The sequence below is a fragment of the Thalassophryne amazonica genome, chromosome 4 (assembly GCF_902500255.1).
Source record: "Thalassophryne amazonica chromosome 4, fThaAma1.1, whole genome shotgun sequence".
Taxonomy (NCBI): Eukaryota; Metazoa; Chordata; class Actinopteri; order Batrachoidiformes; family Batrachoididae; genus Thalassophryne; species Thalassophryne amazonica.
In genome coordinates, this window is record NC_047106.1 from 52863905 (window position 1) to 52891698 (window position 27794).

At 40.8% G+C, this 27794-nt stretch overlaps 1 protein-coding gene across 1 annotated transcript in view; it reads left to right on the top strand.

The window, feature by feature from the left end:
- The window catches only part of mpzl3 (myelin protein zero-like 3), an 85826-nt gene that overhangs the window by 25846 nt on the left and 32186 nt on the right, over positions 1–27794 (top strand). Inside the window, exon 2 of the mRNA XM_034167916.1 lies at positions 14629–14795. Within this exon, the coding sequence (XP_034023807.1) occupies positions 14629–14795 (167 nt within the window). The remainder of the gene's footprint in view (positions 1–14628; positions 14796–27794) is intronic.

The following is a 27794-nucleotide window of genomic DNA, read 5'->3' on the forward strand; positions in this document are numbered from 1 at the left end:
TTTGAAAAGGGCTTGTATCGGCCGATAATATTGGCCGGCCGATATATCGGTCGGGCGCTACATTAAGCTGTAGATTGAACAAATACATACCTTTGGAAAATAACAGCTGTTAAAAGTTCAGAGTTCTCACCTGCTTTTTGTGATCTGTGCCTCTGAACATCACTGCATAGCTTCTCCACAATAGGGTTTTTTTTTAACCTGTGTATGCGTAATTTTTGCTCAGTTAATTTATATATTCTCATTTTTAAGGATTTTTTTTTAAAGATATTTGACTGTTTATTTCATCTCATGATCTCAAAATTCAGTATACGACGCGCACATGGTGTGATCAGGACTGTACCGTCAGACCCGCATGGGTAGACAAAATGCAGAGAGAAGTAAAGGCAGCTTCACGGTTTTGTTTTTTTATTTAACACGTTCACTCTGGTTAAAATCCTCTCTCTGCTCCGCGTTCGCTGTCTCACGTGCACTGATGATTTTCAGCAGAATGTAACAGTGTCTCCAGAATCTCCCTCCCCCACCCCACTCCCTCCTTCTCTCGCAGTCTGCAGACTCCCCGCACACGCCTGCACACACCACCTCCTTCGGGTTTGAACAAGACGGCCACTGTTTTAATCAGCTGTCTTTCTCAAAATTTGAACATCCAAATGACGGCAGGACAGCTCGCTGCCTAAAACTATGAATTGAGAGAAAAACAAAGACTTAAATAAAATCGACTTGTCGACTACTAAATTAGTTGTCGGCAGTTTCAACAGTCGATGTAGTCGTGACTAGCCGTGGCAGCCCTAGTTCACACCCCTTCCCTCTGGAAGGAGGCTGCGCAGCATCCAGGCAAAATCATCCAGACTGAAAAACAGCTTCTACCCGAATGCTGTCAGACTGTTGAACAGTTCAACATCCACCACCGAACTGTGAAAATCGCACTAACATGCACATTGTCACTTTTTTTAAAGCTGTAATGCTGCTGCTGCCGACCCTGTGCCTTGTACATATATTCTGTGGCCACAGGGAGTGCATATATTGTACATTGGAAAAGTTTAGATTAAGGTTAGGTTAAATTGTCACTTGTCTTAGTTAACTACACCAAGACCTGGAGAAACGGCATTTTGTTCTGCCTGTAAGAGTCGAGTGACAATAAAGTGAGTCTGAGTTACTGTTATTGATTTATAGTATTTTTGTAGTTCAATTGATTTATTCAATTTAGTTAAACTGAGTGAGAAGTGCAGTGCATTTGCTGTCTTCGGTCACTGTCACTGTTTGTGGGTGTGTAAAAATAAAAGCACCTGCTTGCAGCAGAATGCAGAAAACGCAAAAAGCTGTGCATGCGTACGTGCACGCATGCGTATAACTTTGATCATGGACAAACTGGGGAGAGCTGACATTTGCCGTTTGATATGCTTATGTATTTTGGTTCAAGGATGAACACCGCCAGAATGGAATATTGATAGGACTAATACAACCCCTGGCAAAAATTATGGAATCACTGGCCTCGGAGGATGTTCATTCATTTAATTTTGTAGAAAAAAAGCAGATCACAGACATGACACAAAACTAAAGTCATTTCAAATGGCAACTTTCTGGCTTTAAGAAACACTATAAGAAATCAGGAAAAAAAATTGTGGCAGTCAGTAATGGTTACTTTTTTAGACCAAGCAGAGGGAAAAAAATATGGAATCACTCAATTCTGAGGAAAAAATTATGGAAGCATGAAAAACAAAACGTTCCAACACATCACTAGTATTTTGTTGCACCACCTCTGGTTTTTATAACAGCTTGCAGTCTCAGAGGCATGGACTTAATGAGTGACAAACAGTACTCTTCATCAGTCTGGCTCCAACTTTCTCTAATTGCTGTTGCCAGATCAGCTTTGCAGGTTGGAGCCTTGTCATGACCCATTTTCTTCAACTTCCACCAAAGATTTTCAATTGGATTAAGATCCGGACTATTTAGAGGCCATGACATTGACCCTATGTGTCTTTTTGCAAGGAATGTTTTCACAGTTTTTGCTCTATGGCAAGATGCATTATCATCTTGAAAAATGATTTCATCATCCCCAAACATCCTTTCAATTGATGGGATAAGAAAAGTGTCCAAAATATCAACGTAAACTTGTGCATTTATTGATGATGTAATGACAGCCATCTCCCCAGTGCCTTTACCTGACGTGCAGCCCCATATCATCAATGACTGTGGAAATTTACATGTTCTCTTCAGGCAGTCATCTTTATAAATCTCATTGGAACAGCACCAAACAAAAGTTCCAGCATCATCACCTTGCCCAATGCAGATTCGAGATTCATCACTGAATATGACTTTCATCCAGTCATCCACAGTCCACGATTGCTTTTCTTTAGCCCATTGTAACCTTGTTTTTTTCTGTTTAGGTGTTAATGATGGCTTTCGTTTAGCTTTTCTGTATGTAAATCCCATTTCCTTTAGGCGGTTTCTTACAGTTCGGTCACAGACGTTGACTCCAGTTTCCTCCCATTCATTCCTCATTTGTTTTGTTGTGCATTTTTGATTTTTGAGACATATTGCGTTAAGTTTTCTGTCTTGACACTTTGATGTCTTCCTTGGTCTACCAGTATGCTTGCCTTTAACAACCTTCCCATGTTGTTTGTATTTGGTCCAGAGTTTAGACACAGCTGACTGTGAACAACCAACATCTGTTGCAACATTGCGTGATGATTTACCCTCTTTTAAGAGTTTGATAATCCTCTCCTTTGTTTCAATTGATATCTCTCGTGTTGGAGCCATGATTCATGTCAGTCCACTTGGTGCAACAGCTCTCCAAGGTGTGATCACTCCTTTTTAGATGCAGACTAAAGATCAGATCTGATTTGATGCAGGTGTCAGTTTTGGGGATGAAAATTTACAGGGTGATTCCATAATTTATTCCTCAGAATTGAGTGAGTCCATATTTTTTTCCCTCTGCTTGGTCTAAAAAATTAACCGTTACTGACTGCCACAGTTATTTTTCCTGATTTCTTATAGTGTTTCTTAAAGCCAGAAAGTTGCCATTTGAAATGACTTTAGTTTTGTGTCATGTCTGTGATCTGCTTTTTTTCTACAAAATTAAACAACTGAATGAACATCCTCCGAGGCGGGTGATTCCATAATTTCTGCCAGGGGTTGTATTTTTGGAGACACTAAGGATACTAGCCAACAACAATGAACAATGGAGGTTGATAATTACATTCTGAACACACATGCCATTCCAGCAGGGGGTGGTAAATCATCTATATATTAAAAGCATGCGTGCATGATTCTATTTATTAAGTTCAATGTAAATACATAATATAATTGTAAATAATACATGGATGACACAAGAAAGTAAAAACTCTTATTTTCATTTTGGCCCATTTAAAAATCAAGTGACAAAGTACAAATAATAATAAGTGTGTATATGATAACAAGAACCTAAACAATTTCTAAATACATTAACAGTAAATTAGCGTTAAAAAATACATAATTAACAAGAAATAAAAGGGTTGTGTTCTTCTTCTAAAAACTGTTGCGGTCTAAGGTTCTAAATACATTCTGGACTCACACACCATTCCAACCCATTGTAGAAACTTTGCGTAATTTATTACCACCTTTGAAAAATTTCAGCTACCTATTTCATAAACACTACCAAACCTAGAGCCCGTGGATCCCCACAGGCAATGCACTAGTCTTGTCTAAGATGCTATACATGCTACTAAGTCAGGATGTCATGACAACCATTACTTCAGGACCAAGTCTAACAGTGGCATAATTAACTACATAAATACTGCACCAGATATGCACAGAATCAGAATGGATGTGTTGCACTTTTTGAAGTGGGAAAAACAGAGCTTTGAACAGTGCCAGATCTTACTGGTCTGCTGTGAGAGTTGTTTCTTTGAACGGCTCATCACTTTTTTTCTTTACTCCAGACCTCAAAATACACCTGCGATACAATCAAAGTGCTTCAGTGCATCCAACTTCAGCTCTGCACATCTGTTTGACTGAGAATAGGTCTAAGTGCAACACGCAACCAGTGTGCACCTCGCACTCAGGACAGAGTGGCCAGCAGTAGAGGAAAAGCTTCAATAACACAAAATCCTTCCAGCATTGAGCTATTTGTTTTCAAATACAACCACCATGAAAGAATCACAAAATAACTCTCTGATTCTCACTCAATTCATTGATGAATATGAATAACAAAATGGCACACACTTCAAAAATAACACTGCAACCCAATTGCCAATGAGAGGCTTGTTCTGTGAGACGATCGACTTGTAATGACTCAGTGGAGAGCAGTGCCGACTAAAGGCTATGGTAAGCGGCTGAGTGTATGCTGTGTAATGAGCCGTCTGTACTGTCAACACCTCAATCTGCTATTTTCCCGTACAGACCGAGCAAGCGAGGTTAATAATTTGTTTATTATACAATCTTCAGATGGTACAGAACACTGCTGCACGTCTTTTAACTGGCATATGTAAATATGAGCACATTTGCCCCCATTTTAGCACTGTTGCCTCACAGCAAAAGGTCATGGGATCGATTCCCACCTGTAGCCTTTCTGTGTGGAGTTTGCATGTTCTCCCCGTGTTTTCGTGGGGTCCCTCCGGGCACTCCAGCTTCCTCCCACATCTAAAGTAGAGCCCGACTGATATGGATTTTTTTGAGGCCGATGCCGGTAACGATATTTGGATGAAAAAAATGCTGATAATCGATAAATCAGATGATTTGCCGATAGCCGATAAATCAGCCGATATTATTATTATTATTATTTTTTTTTTAATTATTAAAATGTTCTTTTTTGGACCCTTAACAAAAAAGGTATGAGCTAAAAGCTGAAGCTTTGTCCGGATGGATGGATGGATAGTTTTATTATCATTGTCATTACAACGAGATTGCCACACTCTCATTCCACAGACAAACAGCAATTAATCCACAATTATTAGTTGTTTACCGTAATAATGACACACATCAGAATTAAGACAGCACATATACATTTGACATTGTTTATGTGCACTAAACTTGAAACAGTCCATTTTCCAAATTGAGGCGACGTGAGTGTGTGGTAGCCGCTGCAACTGGAGTCGCGCCGCCTGCCAGCTTGGGAAGAACGGGGGCCTGCCACAGGGGGGCAAGAAGGGAGGTAAGGGAAAAGCTGGAGCATGCTTCAGTCCATGTGTAAGTCTGTCAGTTTATTGTCTTTGTGGGTTGAGATAAGAATGGAGCTGAATAATCTCACCAAGGCCTGAATAAATTCCTCTGGAGGTAAACAGTGGCCAATTTGTCCTTGAGGCTAGATAAGCCTGGAGTGTTGTAGCTGAGCAGTGAAAAACACTTAACAGTTCCACTTGAACAGCCAAGTCCCAATTATGAATTAAGAATATTCACCGGCCTCCGAAACCTTTAGCTTCAACTGCAAGGCACGCATCAGCTCCAAGGTGTCATCCAATTTGCGTCTGAAGAGTCAACACAGTCCGAGAATGCACTGCCTTGCCAACCTCGTTAATCATGATAGACAAGCGAGGGCCCGTGGTTCTTGATGCCGCCGTCTTGCCAATTTTCCGGTAGATCAGGGCAGCACATAAGCCAAAAAGTACCAGCCCTGCTGCCATGAGACCAAAAATGAATAAATCCTCGACATCCTCAACGGAGAAAGGCGGCAAGCATGCAACACGCCAACACCCCCAGGAGTCGAGGGCATAGCCCGCAGGATACGTTCCATCTGGGCAGGTAGGATCCCCCGGTCCTGACCTTCTTGTAGAAAAATGGTGTCAATAGCGTTCAGAGACCAGCTGATCAATTCCATGGTTAATCCAATAGTAGTCCAATATATCCAGATTCCAATATAGTTTTGAGGAATTCTAGTGAAGTAGGGCCTTGAAGGTTAAAGGCAGAGAGATAAGGGAGAGTGGAGGAGATGCGACTGCCCTCGTCGGAGTCCCAAGCTGTTTGTCCTCATATTGATTAACTTTATAACACAAGAATTTTCAAGTTCAAAAAATGCAATCAAGAATTAAACCTTTGTGAAATTAGCAAATACATATCCTTAAAAAGAGTTGTGAAATACATCTGATCATGTATCTCATGTAAACAGAACAGTACCTCAGTAACTTTTCTGTTTATGAGAAATTATCGGCAAACATTCGGCCGATAGTGAGTACTTTGAAAAGGGCTTATATCGGCCGGCCGATATATCGGAACAGACATGTAGCATCTGGGAAACATGACTTACTTGCTTAGGGCTGGAATAAGGTCCGGAACTCCGGATGCTCAATTCTTGGCCCAGCTTCACCAACAAAGTGCTTGGAATAGATGTATTTGCCCTTCTTGACATGTTTGTGGGAGAAATTTGGTCAACCATAAGCACGACTCGATTTACCGCTTATACTTCTCAGTGGTTTCAAAGTTTGGATAAAGTTTACTCCTCCATGTAATCCTTGCGGGTATCTTGAATCGCACCGAGTCCGAGTGTAGTTTGAAGGGCTATTCTGCGGAAAATGAAACGAAAAAGCTGGTAACTTTTTCTACTAAATCAGTAGCCAAAGTAATCCTATGCAGCTGACTTGGTCCTTTTAGATGGAGGGAAAAGGTCAGTGCAGGCGTGCACAGAGGCCACTTGGTTATTATACCATAGATGAGCGGTTGTTCTTGTTTTCACCTTATTTACCCCCAAAACTCTGTAGATGAAAAGGACTGATTACTTTATCTTCTACCCTCTTTCCGATGACAACAGAATTGTAAATATTTGCTGATGGATGTATGTTCATTCTTATCCTCTGAGGACAGGCAATGTAAGGCATTTGTCTTGAAATGGAGAATGAGAATTCTCTTATTTATTGTAGCCAAACAGTAGATGCCTGTTGGTGCCACTGAGGAGTTTCTCGTTCTGGGTTTAATTTACATGTCACTTGGACAGTAGCAGTGGGATGTTCTCTTGATGAAATGTTGTTTTTGTTTGTGGGAGGATGGCTCAATACCAGGTTTAACTTTACAGGAATACTTGTTCTGAACATGAATGCCTGAGTACTGCCCATTTCATTGTATGAATACTAATAATCTACTATGTAGTACAGTACCTGTAGAAATTGCAACTGCTGTAACATACAACTTCATCAGAGTTAATTTTATGCATATTCTCTTTTTGTGTCACTCGCGGTTTAAATTCATCTTCTGAAACATTCATAAATTCTGCTCAGCATGTAAAAACAAATGTAAATGTCAGTGTATAAGCCAAATGTGGTTTATGGCTAAATAGTCATATCTAATGTGACAGTCCTGCAATAGACTGGTGACTATGAATGCAAAATGCCAACTGCAAGCTTGCAAGCCATACAGCACTGACTGCGATTGAAGCTGCTCTGGCTCAGTGTGAAGCAATATCACTGAATGCAACTTCCTGGTTTACTCATTATTAGGGCTCTATAGTGTTTCAATACTTGATATGATACATTGTATGTCCAGTACTCAATACATTTCACCATATCCATATATTTATGTGCTTATATAAATTTTAATTTTATTGCATGCATAATGTGTAACACGCGGAGTAACACCACTCCGCTTCACGTCTTGGTGTTTTAGACTCCGCGTCGTGCATTCAAACTGTATAATGCACGACTTCTCGTTGTTTAATCCGCTTATACCATGGTCCCACACAGTGAGCTAACACACAAATTTTTATTTAAGTTAACAGAACTTGATAAAAATGTGAGTATTTGGGTCTATTTTATACCAGTCTCAAGATATTTTGTCTCCGATGTGCTTACCGTGTCTGCGGGCTCGCACCGCAGCGGGCCACTCACACCGCCCCCCTCTCTGCTGTGTGGAGCTGTGCTAAACTCTGGCAACAGGTCCAGAAACTACGCTCGCTGTTTTGATGCGGAGCCCGCAAGGATAGAACCGTTTTCTTCTTCTTTCCCGTCTTCAATCTTGTCCAGTTCGTCTGATGTTAAATCTTTACGTCGTTGCTTTTGCTGTTCTTCTCGTCTGCTCTCCTCCTCTTTCCATTCCGCAAACATTTTATTTTGGCCAAAAATATTAAAATTCACTTGGAAATCCATGTTTTATCACATTTCTGTCATTCACCTGTCAAAACACAGCTGATCTGTGCCAACTGATTTGCGCGTTGCTATGGTGATGACCAGAGCGGAGTGATTATAAGTGACTTAACTTGCCGAACTACGTGTGCGTATACACGAAAATAATGCATGCCAGTTAGACATGGAATTCTCACTGACCATGGTATAAAGCTTTTTAATACGCTAGTTATACTGCTTCATGTGCATTGATTTTCTCAGAACATTATGTCATGATACTTGGGTGCCCATTTGATACATATTGAGATGACTAAGAAAATAGATTCTACATGTATTGCAGTTTTTTTTTATTTATTTTTTTTTTTATAATTACAATATGTTGTGAGTTATGTAATACAAGTCTATGGGGAAAGTTAAATAATACGCACTGTATATTAAATAAGTTACAAAAACAATGCAGTTAATTTTTTTTTTCCAAGAAAACTGCAATTAAATAAAAATGCTTCTTGAAGTAAACTGCCTTGCAATGTATCTTTTACAAAATGTCCGAAAGTACGCACATCCAAACCAAGTAAACACTGGGTGCTGGACAGAACTAAAACAATCAAAAAATAGAAAACATCCACACACCAGTGACTACTCCTAAAACGGCTGCTTTATTTGCTGACCAAGTGATGGTTTGTAAAAAATTTTGTTCATGCCTTTGATAATGCCAGACATGGCTGCATAAAAGTTAGTAAAATTAAAAAAAAAAAAAAAAATTCAGTAGGGATTGGTGATGTCTACTTAGAATAGAATCTTTGTCATTGTATATATACATACGAAATTTGTCCTCTGCATTTAACCCATCCTAATACAATTAAACACAGTCCAACCACTGGGAGCAGTGGGCAGCCACACTCCAGCACCCGGGGACCAACTCCAGATGTAGAGACTCTACCTTGGTCAGGGGCAGAGAAAGGAGCAGACCAAATAAGCATGTTTTTGATTGTGGGAGGAAACCGGACTGCCCAGAGGAAACCTGTGCAGACATGGGGAAACATGCAAGCTGTACACAGAAAGGGCGGTAAGCGATCCCACGACCTTCTTGCTGTGAGGCACCAGTGCTAAACACTTGAGCGGTATATCACAATGTCTGTCGTAACATGAATCAGACTCTTCTTTCTGTTGCATTTTAATTTTTTTCTGTGTTCTGCATGAAAATTGGATAGTGTGCTCAGTCGCCTGGCCTGCAGCAGGCAACTGACCTGAGGAGCCCAGACTCCATCCAGGACACTCTGCTGCAGAGTGACCCAGCCTCCCTGTCATTGACAAGATAAGCACATGCTTGTCTTGCGACTGGTCAGTTCATCTCTACTGTTCCGTGTACAAAAGTTTCATGTAAAGACTCCACCCCATCCTTAATTTTTGCAGTGTGGTTGTTTGGTACATATTCATCACTCCTCAATGTGATTTCTAAAGAAATTTCTGTCAAGCCCCCCGAGTCTGTTTGAAATTGAGATGGCAGGTAATGCTCAGGTATATAAGGACTAGTATATTTTGCTCGCTGCTGAATGAAATCAGTTTTACATGCTTTCCACCTTGAAAATGGTTGGAATTATGTCTATTCTCATATCATAAATTAAACAATGCATCCCTCCCACCCCTAATATGCAAACACAATGATATTAGAAATGGTTATTAAAAAGAAAAGTCTGAGAAGAATTCCATTTTGATCCAGTTTAATGGTTCTGTTTGTCAGCAGCAGGCATGAACAGATTAAAATTGCATTTGCTGGAGAAGTGCCCTTGGGTGAATGAAGGCTTGATCAGGATTTGTTGTGGATAACTATTTTAACTCTTACGTCTCTTGTAGGGGTTGACTGAATATCAGCACTGGTATTCAGCATTTTTGCAAATATCTGTATTGGCATTTACGAGGTCTGTTAGAAAACTATCCGACCTTTTTATTTTTTAAAAAACTATATGGATTTGAATCGTGCGCTTGCATCAGCCGAGCTTGAACCTTTGTGCGCATGCGTGAGTTTTTTCACGCCTGTCGGTTGCGTCATTCGCCTGTGGGCAGGCTTTGAGTGAGCACTGGTCCACCCCTCTCGTCGGATTTTCATTGTCAGGAAAATGGCTGAGCGATTGGAGTAGTGCTGAATCAAATTTTTCCAGAAACTGTGAGAGACAGCCAGGTGGAAACCATTTGGAAGATTCAGACAGCTTTCGGTGAAGATACTCTGGGCGTCACACACATTAAGGATCATTACAACCGGATTAAAGATGGCCCACAGCGGCGCAGGGCGCGCCGCGCTCCGACCGGCCATCGACGGACTGAAACGACCACATCATTTCCAAAGTGAAGGCTATGTTGATCCGGGACGTCGTCTGACTACCAGAGAAATTGTGGAAGAGGTGTACATCAGCACTTTTGCGGCACATTTCACTGTTACAGGAGATTTTGTAATGAAAGACATACAGAGGAATTCGCGCGTCGGGACGGAGCCGCTCATGGCGCACGGGGTAATGGGGCGCATGGGGCGGGGTAATCAGCTGATCTAGCTTGTGTAAAAAAAATTAGAGTTGTAATCACAAGGGAACCCATTCTGTGGGTGGTAGCAGTGTGAGTGTGGACCGGAGCGCGGCTCGCTCTCCACCGTTGTGCGGACGTCTTACGGTTGTACCGCTCCTAATCCGACTGGTTTCCACTTGGCTGTCTGTCAAACTGTGATGCAGTCGCGCTGCTCCAGTCATTCCATCTTTTTCCTTGGAATGAAAAAAATGTCGCGCGCACGACACACACCTCACACAAAGGCTGCTTACAAGCAAATGAAGCAATCGACAGGCTCATGCAAGCACACGTGATTCAAATCCATCAGGTTTTTGAAGAAAATAAAGTCTGATACGCGGGAGCCAGAGGGAAAAGACGCCGCCGAGAGAAGAGACAGACGGAGTCCCTCCCCTGACGTTTTTTTTTTTTTGGTGCATTATACAATAGGATCATTTTTCATAATGTTTGAGATGTCACTGAAGCAATAACAATTATAATCAGACATTTTCTCCTTGAAATGTTGCTTGTCACAAAAGCCAATTTTCTCAGTTTTTTGTCAGAAATCAGCATTTTTAGTGATACCCACCCATGTTCTGCAGACAATTACTAAAGAATGGAAAGAGGTACAAACAGTTTTTTTCTGATGATAAAGGAAAGTCTGAAGTTTCTTTTGGTATGTTTGTTGTTGACAGGGACATAGAATTCAATTTTCTATGGGTCTTGAAAAAACACTCAAATGCTGAAAAATCCTGGCACTGGGATGTTCTGAACTTTGAAAATGGCTGGCACTCAATGAGTTAATCTGTGTGACGCCCAGAGTATCTTCACCGAAAGCCGTCTGAATCTTCCGAATGGTTTCCACCTGGCTGTCTCTCACAGTTTTTGGAAAAATTTGATTCAGCGTTGCTCCAATCGCTCAGCCATTTTCCTGCCAATGAAAATCCGACGAGAGGGGTGGACCAGTGCTCACTCAAAGCCTGCCCACAGGTGAATGACGCAACCGTCAGGTGTGAAAAAACTCACGCATGCGCAGGAAGGTTCCAGCTTGGCTGATGCAAGCGCACATGATTCAAATCCATATAGTTTTTAAAAAAATAAAAAGGTCGGATAGTTTTCTAACAGACCTCGTATAGCGGTCAATATGACGTTTCTCAGCGCTGAATGTAGCCACTCGCAGGTCGTCAAGCTCCGCCTTCATGTGTTCATTTTTAAAAAGAGATTGCCTTTCAGCATCTGCTGTGCAGTGGAGAGAGAGCTCTCTCACTTCACCTGAATCCTTCATTAAATAGTACAGAGGTCCTCTTGTGTCCGTAGCTGCTGTTACATTCAAAAGTTAATTTATTTTACAGATTAAAAGACTTGTGTTTTCAAAATGATCCAAGAAGACAGATGCTGATCCTGTCTTTGAGCTAAACAAGGAGTGAGGGGAGGAAGATGAAAGCAGGAGAGGAGGATGGGGGCTTCACTCATTTTCACAAAAGAAAAGTTAATAGGTTTCATGGAGCTGTTTAAAAACTGTACAAACTGTTTACAAATGATCACATGATCATTTGTGTGAACAGTGGACTTGAGTGCTGAGCATGTTAAAGCAGCTAATAATCATCAGTGATGATCTTCAGTGTACAGCTTCATGTTTATGAAACATGCAAGTGTGGAAAAAGTATGATTCAGAAAGTTTTTCCATCTATGTTTTGAAACAGGTTGGACAATGAAAAACAGTTCAGGTTCAGCGCTTGTTCAGATAAGACAATTATTAAGGGGGTTACATTGTTAAAATAAATAAATAAAGCAGTCCCAGTCAAAATGTTGAAGGGGATTTTTTTTTTGTAGTTTTGAAGAAGAAATGTGTGTCCAATATGAATGTTTTTAATCTTTTCAATGTCATTAATGACCTGCGCATAACATAAAATATAATAGAAACATGAAATATGCATCATATTTAAGTTAAATTGCCTGAAGTTGTGGCTCAAACAGTTGATTACGAAACATTAGAAATCTTACATTAAAAATTTTAAGTTTAATTCATTCCACTTTACAAAGGCCCATTGATGTGTGAGAAGTACCCATTAGAGGGCTACATTGGGATTGGTCCTGCTGGGTTATGTGGGACTCGACGCAAATTTTGCGGGAGAGGGCGATTAGAACTTTGACTGCGGGAGGGAGTGGGCGGTTTAAATTTTAATTTCAATTTATTTTCCTTTATATAGCGCCAAATCACAACAGAGTTGCCTCAAGGCGCTTCACACAGGTAAGGTCTAACCTTACCAACACCAGAGCAACAGTGGTAAGGAAAAACTCCCTCTGAGGAAGAAACCTCAAGCAGACCAGACTCAAAGGGGTGACCCTCTGCTTGGGCCATGCTACAAACATAAATTACAGAAACAATTCACAGAACAATTCACGGACGAATATACAAGAATTGCTGTTGGTGCACAGGACAGGAGGATTGCCAGCATAAATACAACTCCCATCTCTGGATGGAGCTGCACCTTAAACAGAGGAAAAAACAGAATCAGGCATCAGAAAGACAAAAATACTGTTTAATTTGTTAAACTGCGGGCTTGGAAACAGCATGACTCAGTCAACAATGGAGAATAGTCTAAAAGTATGTGGTGTCCACACGCTACTTTCAGCTTAACTAGAACATCTTTAATTTAACAGGAGCACCAGAGACAGACACAGCAAGTTACTATAGCAACACTGCATGCCCATATATGGCACACACATGAAACTCTTTAAAGTAAATGAAAACAATGCAGTAGGAGCGCTATTCCTGACCAGTGCGTCAAAAGACATGCAGACCAGGGAAACGAAACAACCAACCCCATGAATCTCTTTAATACTCAAAATGATGTTTTCACCTGCAGGATGGGAGAAAACACAGAATCAATGCATCTCTATTACTGTGTGGACATAAATTCTCAGTTTTGTGGGTGCGGGCAGGACTGGAAATACACATTGTTGGAATGAGCAGAAGTGTAACACACGTTGTGGGTGTGGGCAGTAATGGTCCGAATTTCGACGGGAGTGGGTGGGAGTGGGACGAAGAAATTCGTCCTGTAAAGGACTGTAGTACCCATCATATGGAACTAATGCCCTCTGACTTCAGGCACTGAGGGGCCGTCAACCCATACCACTATTTTAAAAGGATGAATTGCTGCTTTCTGGTTTGTGGCAAAGTCCCTCTCACAGCACTAATTAATTTGTTGGACATCACATGTTCAGCCTGTCGGTGCTGAAGCCTGCTGTCCCACAGAGGGGCATAGAAGAAGATACCGGTGTGTAGACTGGAGCTGTGTTGGCTCTATGTATTTAATTGTTCATTTGTTCAACTTCATAATGTTATTTATAACTCCTTGCACATTTTGTGTGAAGGTCATGGTGAAAGATTCTTTGAATTAAATGTATGCTGCAAGATTTGTATTGAGTGTGTTATACTAAATTTTGACACATTTTACTGTAGGGAAATATTGGCCTAAAATACTGGTATTGGCCACCAAACCTTGCCAATAATCGGTATCGGCCCTAAAAAAACAAAAAATCCATATCAGTCGGCCTCTAGTCGCTTGCTGATTTTGATATTTCCATAATAATGAAACTTTACTTCCACTAGAACGCTAGTAAGAACATGTGACTGTTGGATGTTGGTGGGAGTGGTTGGGCATGTCAGTTGACTTTCAGTTTTGGGCTCTGTTGTATTGACTTGAACCTGGCTTGCAGCTAAACACCAGGTGTACCCTTGACATTATGATTAAAGTGATAATGCAGTGTTACTATAGCATAGCACAAGGCTGTTGACAAACAGTTAGCATGTTTATCAAATACAACAAAGGACACTAATGAGAAACTCTGATTAGAATGTCACTCAGTTTATCTTTTACCTGCAGGAATTTGCTAATGGTGACACAGAATCATGTTACGTTGTTTACAGTCTTGCTTTTTCTTTCCTGTTTCTTGTCAAGTTTTCAAAATATAATTCACTGTGTGCCCATCTTTCTGTTTTTCCTCCCTTCTAACATTTTCCATCAACTCCCTTGGGTTATTTTCTACTCCTCTACTATTTCACCACCAGTCCTCTCTCCAGTCTGCTCTATCACAGTGACAACACCAGCAGAGCGTCATGCATCTAAAGGCGATGCAGTCCTATTGTCCTGCACTTTCACTTCCACCAACAGGATGACCAGCAAGATGTCTGTTGACTGGTCTTATAGGCCCCAGAGTGGCGGACGTCCAGAGACAGTGAGTACTGAGTATAGAGTAGTAGCTACAGTTGGAACATTTGGTAATGTGAACATGTACATTGTAATGTCATAATTTCAAGTTGGCAGTTGCACCCAAATTTTTTGTTTGTTGTTAAATAAATAACTCGCATATTGTCTACTATTTAAATGTACAAATAACAGGGATCCGGTGTTGCCATTCTGTAGTTTTCTTTCAGTAAGCCTGCGCTGTAACACAAGTCAAAAGAACTGCACTGCCCAGAAGCCAACCGTGTTTCCAGCCGCTGCTTTCCGCCGGAGCAAACGCCAGAGAAGAAACCAGTGTGTTAAAAAGTGATTTGCAACGCAAAGTCAGAAAGAGTTATCTAAGCTCACAGAATTGGCAGGGAAGTCATAAATATTATTGAACTTAAGGAGAGTTGAGTGTGACTGTGTTAACATGCTGTATGCTGCTTACTTGTAAAACGTGAGGAGAGGCGCGCCACCCTCAATCCAGAAAATGTAGATGCACTTTTTTCTTACATAGCAACATTTAAGGTAAGAAGTGAACGTGCTGATAGTTGAATGTGATGATTCTGATAGTTAGCTCTAATTAGTTTCTGGGCAGTGTTTTCTTGCAAATAGACAAATATTCAAATGTGCTGAAGAGTGAGAAAGTACACTGATATGGCCATTGTATTTTTTTTTTTTTCATTTAATATTTGCATCATATGCACTTTTTTCTTTTTCCAAAACTCCGGTACAGTATGTGAATTGTGAACATAGCAACATTTAAGGTAAGAAGTGAACGTGCTGTTAGTTGAATGTGATGATTCTGATAGTTAGCGCTAATTAGTTTCTGGGCAGTGTTTTCTTGCAAATAGACAAATATTCAAATGTGCTGAAGAGTGAGAAAGTAGACTGATATGGCCGTTGTATTATTATTTTTTTATTTAATATTTGCATCATATGCACTTTTTTCTTTTTCCAAAACTCCGGTACAGTATGTGAATTGTGAAGGTAATGATGCCTTTATGCACTTATGTTCATTGAGGACAGTTCTCTTGCTTGGCACAGTTTCTTGTTGTTGTTTTACCAATCTTAAAACATAAAAGTAATGCCACTGTTTTAAGGGAATCAATTGGTGTGACTCGTGTTTTCTTTTTTGTTATTTTTTGCTGTAACTGACCTCCAAAAGAGCTGGAAACAGGGACTTAGCAGCTGGTCCTCTGCTGAAAAACTATACGACGCCCCTTTGACCTGTAAAAGGTTGGCATGCTTGACCTGTGTATCAGTGTTCCTGATATGACAAAATTAAAGCCATCAAAAGGAAAAAGGTAATTTCATAGCAAAGGGTCGATATTCAGCATGACGCCAGATGGACCCATTACTCGTAGCTTCACGGTGATCACTGGGCCATGTATTATTTATGTTTTGTGCCTTTTAGTGAAGTTTTTTTTTCTTTTTTATTTGGATTAAGGCAATAAGTGCCTCCCTGTATGACCACAGATGAACTAACTGAAATATCTTTTGAAATAAAACTGCAGAACATGGGGAGAATATCAAATCAAATTCAGTGTATTGCCTTAAAACTAAAAGAAGAAAAAGAAATGGGAGCTGGAGTCATTATACCAGGAGTGGGATGGGACAGGAATTTTTCTGTGGGAGTGGGATGGGACAGGAGTGAAAATCTACTCCCGTGTCACCCTCTAATGTGCATGTTGCAAAACGATGCATTTCAGTGATATTTGTTAGATTTAGTGTATGTGGGGATGTCCAACCTGACACGATTGGAATCTGGCCCGATCAAGGATTATTATTATTTTTTGATTGATCAGTATCAGATAAATTAAAACTGAGTTGCTAAATAAGTGCACGTTCATGCTTGCTGTTGGCAATCTCATCTCTGCTGCTGTATTGCCTCAGTGCCATGGTGGGAAGTTTTAAAATCACATTAACACTCTTCATTGCTTTATGTATGCAACAAGTCTTTTATTCACACACATCCACAGTGTGCACCAGTCTGGCTCTTGTTTCATAAGCCCAGTGATAACATGGCATGTGCGCTTGTCTTGTGGCGGTGCAGTTTTTAAAACATATTTAGCACTCTTTCGCGTTAAATATTCACCAGTTCTGTTGCTTATTAAATTGCCTATGTGGTATACCCTTCTAACCGACCAGTCTGATAGTGCTTTCAGCACAGACAAGTTTTTGTTGTTGTGAATGTTTTTCTCCTGCTCACAGAGACTGTACACATGTATATGCAAAGGGATGGAAGGAAGGGATGGAAAATCTTGTTTACTCAATTTAAAATGAATAAATAATAAAACATTAAGGAGCAGCTTGGATTAAAGGTGCCCTATTAAATGGTCAGTATATATTTGATTGACCTTATTATGCTTGTGTTGTACCCTGTGCAAGCGTAATATTGTGCATTGGACAAAATCTCTAGGAGGAGTTTGCTCAAATACGTGTGGAAATCATGCCCAAATGACATGAAAATTCAAACTGGCAGACTTCCTGTTTGGAGTAGACCAATGGTGCAAGAGACTTTTTTTTTTTTTTTTTTTTGTACATCTATGCAGGTCACATGGGTACCAATTTTCATCTCCCTACTCAAAAAAAAAAAAAAAAAAAAAAAAAAAAAAAACCCTATGGGGAGGGGTTTTTGAAAGTGGCAAGAGGGCACCATAGAAGCATTTTGCCGCGCCCACGGGCGATGCCCCATCACCTGTAAGAGGCTGTCATTGTTGACCTGTGTATCAATTTTCATGATGATATGACAAAATTAAAGCCATCAAAAGGAATCAAATCAATTTTATTTATATAGCGCCAAATCACAACAAACAATTGCCCCAAGGCGCATATTGTAAGGCAAGGCCATACAATAATTACGGAAAAACCCCAACGGTCTAAACGACCCCCCGTGAGCAAGCACTTGGCAACAGTGGGAAGGAAAAACTCCCTTTTAACAGGAAGAAACCTCCAGCAGAACCAGGCTCAGGGAGGGGCAGTCTTCTGCTGGGACTGGTTGGGGCTGAGGGAGAGAACCAGGAAAAAGACATGCTGTGGAGGGGAGCAGAGATCAATCACTAATGATTAAATGCAGAGTGGTGCATACAGAGCAAAAAGAGAAAGAAACACTCAGTGCATCATGGGAACCCCCCAGCAGTCTAAGTCTATAGCAGCATAACTAAGGGATGGTTCAGGGTCACCTGATCCAGCCTTAACTATAAGCTTTAGCAAAAAGGAAAGTTTTAAGCCTAATCTTAAAAGTAGAGAGGGTGTCTGTCTCCCTGATCTGAATTGGAAGCTGGTTCCACAGGAGGCTCTGCCTCCCATTCTACTCTTACAAACCCTAGCAACTACAAGTAAGCCTGCAGTCTGAGAGCGAAGCGCTCTATTGGGGTGATATGGTACTATGAGGTCCCTAAGATAAGATGGGACCTGATTATTCAAAACCTTATAAGTAAGAAGAAGAATTTTAAATTCTATTCTAGAATTAACAGAAGCCAATGAAGAGAGGCCAATATGGGTGAGATATGCTCTCTCCTTCTAGTCCCTGTTAGCACTCTAGCTGCAGCATTTTGAATTAACTGAAGGCTTTTCAGGGAACTTTTAGGACAACCTGATAATAATGAATTACAATAGTCCAGCCTAGAGGAAATAAATACATGAATTAGTTTTTCAGCATCACTCTGAGACAAGACCTTTCTAATTTTAGAGATATTGCGCAAATGCAAAAAAGCAGTCCTACATATTTGTTTAATATGCGCATTGAATGACATATCCTGATCAAAAATGACTCCAAGATTTCTCACAGTATTACTAGAGGTCAGGGTAATGCCATCCAGAGTAAGGATCTGGTTAGACACCATGTTTCTAAGATTTGTGGGGCCAAGTACAATAACTTCAGTTTTATCTGAGTTTAAAAGTAGGAAATTAGAGGTCATCCATGTCTTTGTCTGTAAGACAATCCTGTAGTTTAGCTAATTGGTGTGTGTCCTCTGGCTTCATGGATAGATAAAGCTGGGTATCATCTGCGTAACAATGAAAATTTAAGCAATTCCGTCTAATAATACTGCCTAAGGGAAACATGTATAAAGTGAATAAAATTGGTCCTAGCACAGAACCTTGTGGAACTCCATAATTAACCTTAGTCTGTGAAGAAGATTCCCCATTTACATGAACAAATTGTAATCTATTAGATAAATATGATTCAAACCACCGCAGCACAGTGTCTTTAATACCTATGGCATGCTCTAATCTCTGTAATAAAATTTTATGGTCAACAGTATCAAAAGCAGCACTGAGGTCTAACAGAACAAGCACAGAGATGAGTCCACTGTCTGAGGCCATAAGATCATTTGTAACCTTCACTAATGCTGTTTCTGTACTATGATGAATTCTAAAACCTGACTGAAACTCTTCAAATAGACCATTCCTCTGCAGATGATCAGTTAGCTGTTTTACAACTACCCTTTCAAGAATTTTTGAGAGAAAAGGAAGGTTGGAGATTGGCCTATAATTAGCTAAGATAGCTGGGTCAAGTGATGGCTTTTTAAGTAATGGTTTAATTACTGCCACCTTAAAAGCCTGTGGTACATAGCCAACTAATAAAGATAGATTGATCATATTTAAGATCGAAGCATTAATTAATGGTAGGGCTTCCTTGAGCAGCCTGGTAGGAATGGGGTCTAATAGACATGTTGATGGTTTGGAGGAAGTAACTAATGAAAATAACTCCGACAGAACAATCGGAGAGAAAGAGTCTAACCAAATACCGGCATCACTGAAAGCAGCCAAAGATAACGATACGTCTTTGGGATGGTTATGAGTAATTTTTTCTCTAATAGTTAAAATTTTATTAGCAAAGAAAGTCATGAAGTCATTACTAGTTAAAGTTAAAGGAATACTCTGCTCAATAGAGCTCTGACTCTTTGTCAGCCTGGCTACAGTGCTGAAAAGAAACCTGGGGTTGTTCTTACTTTCTTCAATTAGTAATGAGTAGTAAGATGTCCTAGCTTTACGGAGGGCTTTTTTTTATAGAGCAACAGACTCTTTTTCCAGGCTAAGTGAAGATCTTCTAAATTAGTGAGATGCCATTTCCTCTCCAACTTACAGGTTATCTGCTTTAAGCTGCGAGTTTGAGAGTTATACCACGGAGTCAGGCACTTCTGATTTAAAGCTCTCTTTTTCAGAGAAGCTACAGCATCCAAAGTTGTCTTCAATGAGGATGTAAAACTATTGACGAGATACTCTATGTCACTTACAGAGTTTAGGTAGCTACTCTGCACTGTGTTGGTATATGGCATTAGAGAACATAAAGAAGGAATCATATCCTTAAACCTAGTTACAGCGCTTTCTGAAAGACTTCTAGTGTAATGAAACTTATTCCCCACTGCTGGGTAGTCCATCAGAGTAAATGTAAATGTTATTAAGAAATGATCAGACAGAAGGGAGTTTTCAGGGAATACTGTTAAGTCTTCAATTTCCATACCATAAGTCAGAACAAGATGTAAGCTATGATTAAAGTGGTGGGTGGACTCATTTACATTTTGAGCAAAGCCAATTGAGTCTAATAATAGATTAAATGCAGTGAGGCTGTCATTCTCAGCATCTATGTGGATGTTAAAATCGCCCACTATAATTATCTTATCTGAGCTAAGCACTAAGTCAGACAAAAGGTCTGAAAATTCACAAAGAAACTCACAGTAACGACCAGGTGGATGATAGATAATAACAAATAAAACTGGTTTTTGGGACTTCCAATTTGGATGGACAAGACTAAGAGTCAAGCTTTCAAATGAATTAAAGCTCTGTCTGGGTTTTTGATTAATTAATAAGCTGGAATGGAAGGTTGCTGCTAATCCTCCGCCTCGCCCATGCTACGAGCATTCTGACAGTTAGTGTGACTCGGGGGTGTTGACTCATTTAAACTAACATATTCATCCTGCTGTAACCAGGTTTCTGTAAGGCAGAATAAATCAATATGTTGATCAATTATTATATCATTTACTAACAGGGACTTAGAAGAGAGACCTAATGTTTAATAGACCACATTTAACTGTTTTAGTCTGTGGTGCAGTTGAAGGTGCTATATTATTTTTTCTTTTTGAATTTTTATGCTTAAATAGATTTTTACTGGTTATTGGTGGTCTGGGAGCAGGCACCATCTCTACAGGGATGGGGTAATGAGGGGATGGCAGGGGGAGAGAAGCTGCAGAGAGGTGTGTAAGACTACAACTCTGCTTCCTGGTCCCACCCTTGGATAGTCACGGTTTGGAGAATTTAAGAAAATTGGCCAGATTTTTAGAAATGAGAGCTGCTCCATCCAAAGTGGGATGGATGCCGTCTCTCCTAACAAGACCAGGTTTTCCCCAGAAGCTTTGCCAATTATCTATGAAGCCCACCTCATTTTTTGGACACCACTCAGACAGCCAGCAGTTCAAGGAGAACATGCGGCTAAACATGTCACTCCCGGTCCGATTGGGGAGGGGCCCAGAGAAAACTACAGAGTCCGACATTGTTTTTGCAAAGTTACACACTGATTCAGTGTTAATTTTAGTGACCTCCGATTGGCGTAACCGGGTGTCATTACTGCCGACGTGAATTACAATCTCACCAAATTTACGCTTAGCCTTAGCCAGCAGTTTCAAATTTCCTTCAATGTCGCCTGCTCTGGCCCCCGGAAGACAATTGACTATGGTTGCTAGTGTCGCTAACTTCACATTTCTCAAAACAGAGTCGCCAATAACCAGAGCTTGATCCTCGGTGGGTGTGTCGCCGAGTGGGGAAAAACGTTTAGAAATGTGAACGGGTTGGCAGTGTACACAGGGCTTCTGTTTAGGGCTATGCTTCCTCCTCACAGTCACCCAGTCGGCCTGCTTTCCCAGCTGCTCGGGATCTGCTGGAAGGGAACTAACCGCGCCTAAGCTACCTTGGTCCGCACCGACTACAGGGGCCTGGCTAGCTGTAGAATGTTCCACGGTGCGGAGCTGAGTCTCCAATTCGCCCAGCCTGGCCTCCAACGCTACGAATAAGCTACACTTATTACAAGTACCATTACTGCTAAAGGAGGCCGAGGAATAACTAAACATTTCACACCCAGAGCAGGAAAGTGCAGGAGCGACAGGAGAAGTCGCCATGCTAAATCGGCTAAGAGCTAGTAGCTGCGCTAAGCTAGCGGATTCCTAAAAACACACAAAGTGAATAATGTGTAAATAATTTAGAGGTGATTCAGCAGAGGGAGTGCTTTAGTTAAGGCACATGAAGATTACACTGTGAAACAAATCGTTATCTAGTTAACTAGATCAATCTAACTGCGCAGATTAAACAGCTAACAGATACAGCAAAACACCGCTGTGCTCCGGAACAGGAAGTGATACAATACCGCAGTGAGAGCCAACCACCAGTAGAGGCCAAAAGGAAGAACGGAATTTCATGGCAAACGGTCAATATTCACGCCGCCAATATGCACGCCGCCACACGGACACCATTACTCATAGCTTCACAGCGATTATCGCATATGTTCACCAACTTGTTCTGCATGTTTTAGAAGTGGAATGAAGTTGATAGTGTTAACTATGACTTCAGTACATGTTTAAGTATAATGTTCCATGGCGAAGGGTCAAAATGGCAGCACCATAGCAGTCACACCGTTTGAAATACCAAAAATCTTTTGATAACTTTTGATCAGTATAGTGTGTGGATGATCTGAAAGAAATTTGAATTGCATTGGACAAAATTCCTAGGAGGAGTTCATTCAAATACAGCACGTGGAAATCGCACCAAAATGACAAGATAATTAAAAATGGCTGACTTCCTCTTTGGAATAGACCAATGGTGCAAGAGACTTTTTTTTTTTGGAAATCTATGCAAATCACACGTGTACTAATTTTCATGTCCCTACTGCAAAAAAAACCTCTATAGGGAGGGTTTTTTGAAAGTTGCAAGGGGGCGCTATAGAGGCATTTTGCCAAGCCCATGTGCGATGTCGCTATGACCTGTAAGAGGTTGTCATGCTTGACCTGTGTATCAATTTTCATGATATGACAAAATTTAAGAAGGTAATTTCATGGCGAAGGGTCGATATTCGGCATGCCGCCACACGGACCCATTACTCGTAGCTTCACGATGATCATTGCCTACGTTCATCACCTTGTTCTGCATGTTTTAGAAGTGGAATGAACTTGATGGGGTTAACTATGTGACATCAGTGCCTGTTAAAGTGTAAGAGGTCTGTCAATAAAGTATAGGTCCTTTTAATTTTTTTCAAAAACTATATGGATTTCATTCATATGTTTTTACGTCAGACATGCTTGAACCCTCGTGCGCATGCGTGAGTTTTTCCACGCCTGTCGGTGACATCATTCACCTGTGAGCACTCCTTGTGGGAGGAGTCGTCCAGCCCCTCGTCGGAATTCCTTTGTCTGAGAAGTTGCTGAGAGACTGGCACTTTGTTTGATCAAAATTTTTTCTAAACCTGTGAGACACATCGAAGTGGACACGGTTTGAAAAATTAAGCTGGTTTTCAGTGAAAGTTTTAACGGCTGATGAGAGATTTTGAGGTGATACTGTCGCTTTAAGGACTTCCCACGGTACGAGACGTCGTGCAGCACTCCCAGGCGCCATCGTCAGCCTGTTTCAAGCTGAAAACCTCCACATTTCAGGCTCTATTGATCCAGGACGTCGTGAGAGAACAGAGAAGTTTCAGAAGAAGTCGGTTTCAGCATTTTATCCAGATATTCCACTGTTAAAGGAGATTTTTTTAATGAAAGACGTGTGGGCTGATTGCAGCGTCGGCTCGCAGCCGCTGCGATGCTCCGCCACAGGAAAAACACCTCTGTTGGAAGCCTTAAGGACAAGTTGGAACATGTCCAGCTGTTAATCAATTTCTCATATACTCACTCCACTGAAAGCCATCAAAAGCCGCCTGGATTTTACAAATGGTTATCAACACGGAGGTGTTTTTCCTGTGCCGCCGCACCGCGCCGGCTGCGTCCCGACGCGCGGACCCGTCCGCACGTCTTTCATTAAAAAAAATCTCCTTTTAACAGTGGAATATCCGGATAAAATGCTGAAACCGACTTCTTCTGAAACGTCTCTGTTCTGTCATGACGTCCTGGATCAATAGAGCCTGAAATGTGGAGGTTTTCAGCTTGAAACAGGCTGACGACGGCGCCTGGGAGCGCTGCGCGACGTCTCGCACCGTGGGAAGTCCTTAAAGCAACAGTATCACCTCAAAATCTCTCATCAGCCCTTTAAAATTTTCACGGAAAACCAGCTTAATTTTTCGAACCGTGTCCACTTCGATGTGTCTCACAGGTTTAGAAAAAATTTTGATCAAACAAAGCGCCAGTCTCTCAGCAACTTCTCAGACAAAGGAATTCCGACAAGGGGCTGGACGACTCCTCCCACAAGGAGTGCTCACAGGCGAATGACGTCACCGACAGGCGTGGAAAAACTCACGCATGCGCACGAGGGTTCAAGCATGTCTGACGTAAAAACATATGAATGAAATCCATATAGTTTTTGAAGAAAATAAAAAGGACCTATACTTTATTGACAGCCCTCGTAAATAGGACATTTCCTGTTACTACCAGGGACACTTTAACTTAGTGGGAAGTTAATATATGAGGTTCTTTAGGATGGAGCCCTCATGTCCAGCAGGTTTGAAGGCTCTACGATGAAGTATGTGGGCGTGGCAGCTGTTCGAAGTGAAACGGCATGCTCCGAAATGCTCGCCAAAGTTTGATGAACTGTAGCAGCCACGCCTTTTGACCTACAGAAATTCTTTTGATCAGCATGGGGTCGTGATGATGTGTACCAAATTTGAAGATGATTGGATGTAATGTAAATGCAAGTAGTGGAAATGGCAAAAATGAACTCAAAATCGAAACTTAAAATCAAAATGGACAACTTCCTGTTGACATTTCACCACGGCGTTAGGAGACTTTTTGTGCGGTCCAGCATGGTAAATATGTGTACTGAATTTCGTGAGGCTACGACAAAAAACCCCAATGGGTAGGGTTTCTTGAAAATTTGTAGGGGGCGGTATTTTGACATTTCACTGCGAGCATGTCTGTGACCTCCAAAATACTGAATTTCGGGTCCGGCTGAATGACTTTGCAAAGTTTGGTGAGTTTTTGAGCAGGGGAAACGGCTGGAATTGGGGCTTGAAAAGTCGGAAGAATAATATATAGTAATAAAACAGCACAATTACAATAGGGTCCTCGTAGGACTTTGTCCTACTCAGGCCCTAATAATAAAAATGATAATGATGATAACTTATGTACCTGTGTGTTAGTGTTGTGATAGATTGGTGACCAGCCCACTGTGCATTGTGTGTGATGGGATAACATCCTGTCCCCTGGGACTGTATCCATTGGTAATGGATGCTGATAATTATAATATGAGGGTTGCTAAAAACAGCTCTACTGGGTTGTTTTCTCTGCCCCATGACGGAGTCAAAACTAGGACTCTTTCCCCATCAGATTTTTGTGATGTCATAAGGAAGGCATTTTAAAAGTATAAAGTGAAAAATTTTGAGAAGTAAATCTCAGAACATATCTCAGCAAAAATTTTATCCGGTCTAATAATTCAACTGTTAGTGACACAAGTTTATTATTTCTAAAACACAGCATCTGTTCTTCAGATATACTATTGCAATGTTTTGGGTAAAGATTCATGGCTTTCATCTTTTTTTAGGTTGGTTATTGGTGGCTATTGTAAAAGTATTTCCACAGTGTGGAAGAAAGACTATGTGAATGTTATTTGGGAATGCAGTATGATTACTTTCCTCACAATGTTATGGTAAGGTTGGGCAATGCCAGCTTAATTGGAAATCCATTGTAGGTGATGAAATTTGGAGGGGCATTGGCTCTTTAAAATATCTCCTCATAGATGTAATAATATGGGGAGTAAATAATCAGAAATTCAATTTACTATTAATTATGTATTGATTTACTGTAATGGACCAATTAACAGTGCATCTCAAGTGATTTTTTTTTTTTCTTTTGTAACATTTGTGTGTGTATGACTGGTCTAGAGGTGGTGGTGTGGGACACTAATGGTGGCTACACATCATGATATGATATTGGTCAGCAGTCTGCAATGGATGATTGAATCGTTCATCTGTAGCTGATGAGATTATCTGTTCTTGATTTCTGGATCTTTCTGTATACCTGGTGCAGTAATAGTCCTGTGCCTAGAACAGGCACTTAAGAACCACTGGCACACGGAAACAAACTGATCAGGTGTAACTTAATGATTTAGCGATAAGCTTATGCCAACATTTTTCTGTGTCCCCCCCTTTGTCTTTTTATGGTGTCCCCAGGAAACTCCAGGTGGTCAGCAACCTTACTGGCCCTTCCACTCGATCGTATTGTGGTTTTGTTCTAATTGCATGCAAATGCATCCATCTCAACCCATAACTGCACTCAGTCGTCTAAACCTGCTCATTCTGGGTTCAGTTCCCACCACATAATTTAAGCGGTTCCATTTGGGCTTGAAGATAGCCATCAAATGTGATTGTATATAATTGCATTTGGAGCATGAGAATCCATAGTGTGGAAGTTGCAACTCTATATGCCATCATTTCCTATAGGAGCACTCAGAGTTAAGTGGGAGCTAATGTTTGTGGCTCTACTGCTGCTGATATGGAGTGTGTTGGTTTAGTCATTAAGATGTAGTTTGTTTTGAAAAATATGAAGAGGGAAGAGATGAAAAAGGGTTTGGTTCATCTTGTACAGGTAGAATTCTTGCATGTATGTCTGTATTAGTCAGCAAATGATGTCATTATCTTACAAAACCACAAAGTTGTTGGTTAAAAAGAAAAAAGGTGTGTCTGGTGCTACTTGAGGTGAAACTATGACGCAGCTTTATTCATCCAGCCCAACTAATTTGATGTTTTAAACATAGATAAATATGCTTGGCAGTTGAGGTGTATAGATGGCTTCAAGTTTGTAATTTCCAATTCTAAGGGCCCCTTCACACATGGTACGAATTTGCGCATGAAGCAGGATTTGTATGCAAAACGTGTAAAATCGTAGCTGCCACCAACGGCTCATACACCTGTTGCTACAACTGTTTGCGCACACAAGCGGCTGAAAGAGTGTGCGCTGTGCGAGCCCATCAAACCGTCTCGCGGCAGGTCTCAGCCAAATTCCAGCTGGCACACTCGAACATCTATTAATTATCTAATAGGCTGCCTCACCCTCATTCACCTTATTTATTTTATTTATTTATTTATTTTATATATATATATATATATATATATATATATATATATATATATGCCAGTTTAATGCTTTAAGTGGTTACTGGGATGATCAGCTGTAATTACTAGAGCCCGGCCGATATAAGCCCTTTGCAAAGTACTCACTATCGGCCGAAATTTTGCTGATAAAATGCCGATAATTTCTCATAAACAGAACAGTTACTGAAATAATGTTTATGTTGGCAATGTAAAATGTCCTTGCACCGTTTGTCCAGTAGATGGAGGTCTGACACCATTCATCTGAGAGCTGCTTACACCCCTGCTTAAATGTGTTTATCACCGGCCCCCGTAGTTTGCCGTTACACTGCACTGATTGGCTGACAAAAGCATACAAGTAAGTTTATAAGGATGTTGTTTGTAATAACTTTGTGATTACATTCACCCCACATTTCTCTCGTTTCAGTTCAACTCAGTTTGATTAACTCAGTTTATGTAGTCATGTCAAATGTGCTTCATTGCGTCGGCCATGCTTTTTATTAAGCCCACGTTGTGTAGACCTTATTTCTAGCATGAAAAACTTTCGTTTACTGCTAAGAGGTTGAAACATTCAGATTCGCTGGTCGTCCGGAAGGGTTCTGGAAAATACCGCCTTTCGCCATTAACCTTCTGGGGCCAACGCCGTCATATACGATGGCTGGGCCCAAGCTTTACTAAATTGTGAATAGCTTTTTAATGATATGAGATAGAAACTTACTCTTTTTTTTGCTGAAAAGTTAACTCCTCAGACCTTTGTCTGTCTTGATACTCCTCATAGAAGGT